General features: G+C 40.7%; 1 protein-coding gene across 2 annotated transcripts in view; it reads left to right on the forward strand.

Annotated features, from left to right (window-relative positions):
• Positions 1-216: 216 nt before the first annotated feature.
• MYLIP (myosin regulatory light chain interacting protein) overlaps positions 217-4,387 on the forward strand; it is a 15,728-nt gene continuing 11,557 nt past the window's right edge. The window contains exons 1-2 of one of the 2 annotated variants that reach the window (XM_010573177.1): positions 217-304; positions 685-875. In XM_010573177.1, the coding sequence (XP_010571479.1) occupies positions 793-875 (83 nt within the window). In that variant the 5' untranslated portion in view covers positions 217-304; positions 685-792. Of the gene's footprint in view, positions 305-684; positions 876-4,387 lie in introns of those variants that run through there. The other variant, XM_010573178.1, reaches the window with a different exon arrangement.

The raw sequence follows: 4,387 nt of genomic DNA on the forward strand, positions 1-4,387 counted from the left end.
TCTCCGGCCCTTCTGCCTTCCCCTGTACAGCGCGTGTGTGGAAGGGCAAGGCCTCGGCCTCACTGCTGCAGCCTGCTCTGACTGTCCCTGGGGTGGGGGGCACGAGTGGGACCCGCCGGGCCGGGGTGACGCCGCCCGGGCGGTACCGAGATGGCCCCCCCGGCCTGCTGGGGCCGTGCTGTCGTCCAGGTGCTTTCACCCTTCTGTCGCCACCGCCTCGATGTGGCTGCGGCGGCTGCCGTGAGGATGCTGGAGAGAGCCAAATGTAGCAGCCCAGTCTGTTGGTGGCATCTAAATAAAACTTGTGGGTTGTACTTTTTTTTTCTCCTTCTTGCCTAGCAAGTGCTATTGGCTGTGATTTTGAGTAACAGATATTCTCCTCTTCTGGAAATCCACTGGCCTTCTTAAGTGCCTGTCCTGGGGGTGAGAAGGGGGGACAGAATTTGACCATGGAAGTCCATGTGGGTTTTGGCTAGTGGAGCTATTCCCAATTTATTCTCAGTGTTTGTCTGCATGCTTTTTTGTATGCAACTTAAAATCCAAGTAATTGAATAATCTTTTGTATAAAGGTGCTCGCAGCAGGATTTCTTTTTTGTGTTTGAGCAATCTGAAACAATACTTGATTCGGGCAATATTTTTCATCGCCATGTTGTAGCCTCATTATAAAGAACCTCTGTGTTTCAGGTTTGCAGAAGGTTGGGAATTATAGAAGTTGATTATTTTGGACTGCAGTTCACTGGCAGCAAAGGGGAGAATCTGTGGCTGAATTTGAGGAACAGGATCTCCCAGCAGATGGATGGTTTAGCCCCTTATCGGTTGAAATTAAGAGTCAAGTTTTTTGTAGAGCCACATCTTATCTTACAAGAACAGACAAGGTAAGGTAAAGATGATTGTAAGTAGATTTGATTTATTATTTTGTTTTCAATTTCTGTAACTTATGGAAGTGATTAGTTTTTTCTTCCATCTTCTGGTAATCTTGCTTGACTCTTCTGTGTAGTTTTAAAACCTTAGTGTTGTTTAAATGTGTTATTCCTTTTTTTGGAAAAAAAAAAAGAAAGAAAAAAACCCAAGCTGGTAATATTTTAAGTGTTCTGTAGCTACCAGTAAGTAATGAGTGTAGGTAATTCTCGATAAGCACTTAGTGCTGGAAGTGAAAGAAACTAAGCTACCAATAGCAAATTATTTATATGGTATTTGCATGTCCGATAGTAACCTCTGTTCAGTAGTGTTACTCTAGGTCGTTCTAAACCACTGGTACAGAAAGGCAGGAAACAATTCCTCCCACAGAGCAAAAAAAACTTGCTGAATTCCTTTTTGTCTGGTATTATGTTACAGTAACTTTCAAATAGCTACAGGCCCTTTGAGGCTACAAAAGAAACAGCTGTTTTGCTGCTTCTGGGGCCAGTCCTCTTGACTAAATTGTTATCCTGTTAGTCAATTGTAAGAACTAGTCTTCTAAGATTAGTTGTGAACACTTGTTTTTACTCCTTGAGTTTGATTACCACATGAATTGCAATTGAGTTTTCATTAAAGAAAGCTGTGCACATGTATATTTAATGCTGACCTTTTAAAACTAATTTTTCCTGTTAGTTTTAGATAGTACAGTTTATATAAATGGGGCAAAGTGAAGTCTAGTGTCTATGTGATAATGCCAAACCACGTTTTCACTACTCTCCTTAACTTGGTACTTTCAGAATTAAGACCACAGATAAACATGGTTGTTCTGCACAGAATATTTGTCTAAAGAGGCTGAAAGCATGATTTGGTGTTTATTTTGTAGGTAAAAGGCTTTGAGTTAGCAGCATGCATATATTGTTTTATTTTTTGAGCTAATGTGCAGGGGAGAGGCTTTTGGGGAGCAGTGGTTTCAGCTCACCAATCTGGTTGAAGTTCTCAGAATGCTGTGGAGTTAGACCATAGCTGTCCTATATAATAGCTTTAGTTAGGCAAATGCATTCTAACCAAATTCCAGTCTTGATGTACCTTATTTTGGAAAAATAAATTCTACTGTCCACGGCATATCCTTGGGCTCTTCTTGAGTATTTTTCTTAAAGAAACTTGTCCTCTTATTTAAATATTGTCAATGAGAGTAAGTATAAAACCAGATAACAAAGGATTTTTATGTAGAACAAAAGGAGCAACACAATTTCATACCTAATGAGGCAGAAGAGATTACCCTGAGCATGTTGGATGTGTCTCCACACACAGACCAAATCAGGGTGAATCTGAGGAACCCTAAAGCTGATATGATTGGCATTTTTATGCTATCCTTGATGATTGTTTGTTCAACTTTACAAGGTTTTTGCAGACACCTGTATTCCTGCCTTCAGTGCTGTCAATGCAGGACTTGGAAGGCTGTGCAAGTTAATAGAGAGCTTGAACTAGTGAAACATACTCCAGGGGCCTAAAAGACAGGTTATGTAGCTAGAATGTAACAGAGCTTGTATACCTACCTCAAAGTAACAAGTACTTCTCCACCATAAAGATGACTTTAAGAGGTTGTAGGTGGGACAAGCTTTCTTTTACCTATGAATTAAGACTGTTCTAAAACTAGTATTTTTAACAAACAATTTTAAAATTGAGCCTCAGTCATCAGAAGAGATCTATTAAAATTCTGCTTTGGAAATAGCTACTTATAATTTTGGAGATTAACAGGCATTGAAACTAATGTTTCATGTCACTCTGTCTTGCAAACATGAATAGTCCTGAGGCTTCAGCTAAGCTGTTCAGACTAAATCCTGAGTATTTTTAGTGTTCTTGCTAAAAACAAATAAAAGTTGTAAACCAGTTTGCAATAACTGCCTTTGTTGTGTATGCCCAGTAGTCTACATGAAGCAGACCTAGAATTCCATAGTGCCTGTGGTTAATGTATATTTCTGTAGTGCTGACACTGAGTTTCAGTAGATTTACTTTTTTCTACTTGAGTCTGCTTGAGGATTCACATATGCACATAACTGTGCATTCATATTTAGTTTGCATGTAAGCGTGTGTGGTATCAAGGAGAAGATGAAAAACTTGTTAAACCTGTCACTGAACTTTAAATCAATAGGTAGTATATCACAGAATTGGCAAGGATTAGCTGTACAGTTACAGCTGACACCTTGTTTCTTACCTTTACTTGCAAAGTCAGTGTGCTGGTTGATGAAGTAATGCGTGTCCCTGATTTCCTTTAGCAGTTATGTCCACAACTGATGTATAGGGTATTTCTCTTTTGTGTGAAGAAAGCTGAGGAAGTCTCCCAGTCTTTTACTTGCTGCCTCCAATGCTGTTTTTGCGTATAAATTAGATGCATGTTGAGACCGCTTTTGAAATCTGGGAAGCTGCAAGTAATTCTAAACTTTGTTGATATGTTTCATCTTGATGATAATAGTGAATGTTGTGACTGAGTTTTTACCAGGTTTTTTCTATGTACTTCGGAAGCTTTGTCAACCCCAGTTGTACTGCTTCATTAGAGATCCTTGTCTTGCACTTAAATTTAAAACTCAGGTGTGTGTTTGAAGAAACTTAATGTTCAGGTTTCTACATGCTGCATGAAAAGCTGATCTGGCAACTGAACATCAACCTCTGCTTCTGTTATCTTTAATCAGTGTGCAATCCAGTGGAAGATCGCAACCTCATGCATTTTAATTTTCCTATGCAAGGGAGCCTTCTCACTATTGAGTGCAAAGGCAGACCAGGTTGTAATTGTACCTTTGACCACTGTGGCAACAAACCACCTCACCATGTGTGTTGTGAATGGGAGAATTGCATGGGGAAAAAGACCTTGTTGCTACACTTTCTTCCCTTTAACGGGGTTAATAGTGGTTTATTTCTATTGTTCTTTGGATCTCAGTGTCTAATTTTTTATTTGACTGCCTGGTACTGAATTTCACCACAGGATTTTGTAGTTTAGAGTTGTTTTCAGTGGAATGAAAGCGCTTCAGTGTGAGAATGCTATTCAAATTTAATCTGCTGCTGTGAGCTGGAGTCTTGCAAACAAGTCTGAAATGTGAAGAGTGTGGTTGTTCAGAGGAGTTTGAATAACTATACGTTTTTCTGAATGGAAAATGACTGAAGTGGCTTGAAGAGGACTGTTATCTTTTTGCTTAAAGATACATGTGGTGGCCCAAGGTCCAGATCATAAGCTCTGGCTTATGCCACATTCGCTTGCATGGTTTTCTGTATGTCTTGGTAGGTAAAGCAACAGTTGGTAAAAGAAGCGAAGAGCAGGGGTTTTGGTGTTTTTTTGTATCGCATGTTATGAAGCTCCGAGTTACTCCAGTGAGGAGCTGGGACTCGGAGAAGCGATTGTACCGGCCAGGCGGAGTTTTCGGGGGACTTTGGGAGGGGGGCAGAAGATGGGCTCGCAGGGCCGCTGGCGGCGCGCGGCGCGGTGTGAGGCCGGGGC

Source organism: Haliaeetus leucocephalus, unplaced genomic scaffold, assembly GCF_000737465.1.
Source record: "Haliaeetus leucocephalus isolate CR32 unplaced genomic scaffold, Haliaeetus_leucocephalus-4.0 Scaffold373, whole genome shotgun sequence".
Lineage (NCBI taxonomy): Eukaryota > Metazoa > Chordata > Aves > Accipitriformes > Accipitridae > Haliaeetus > Haliaeetus leucocephalus.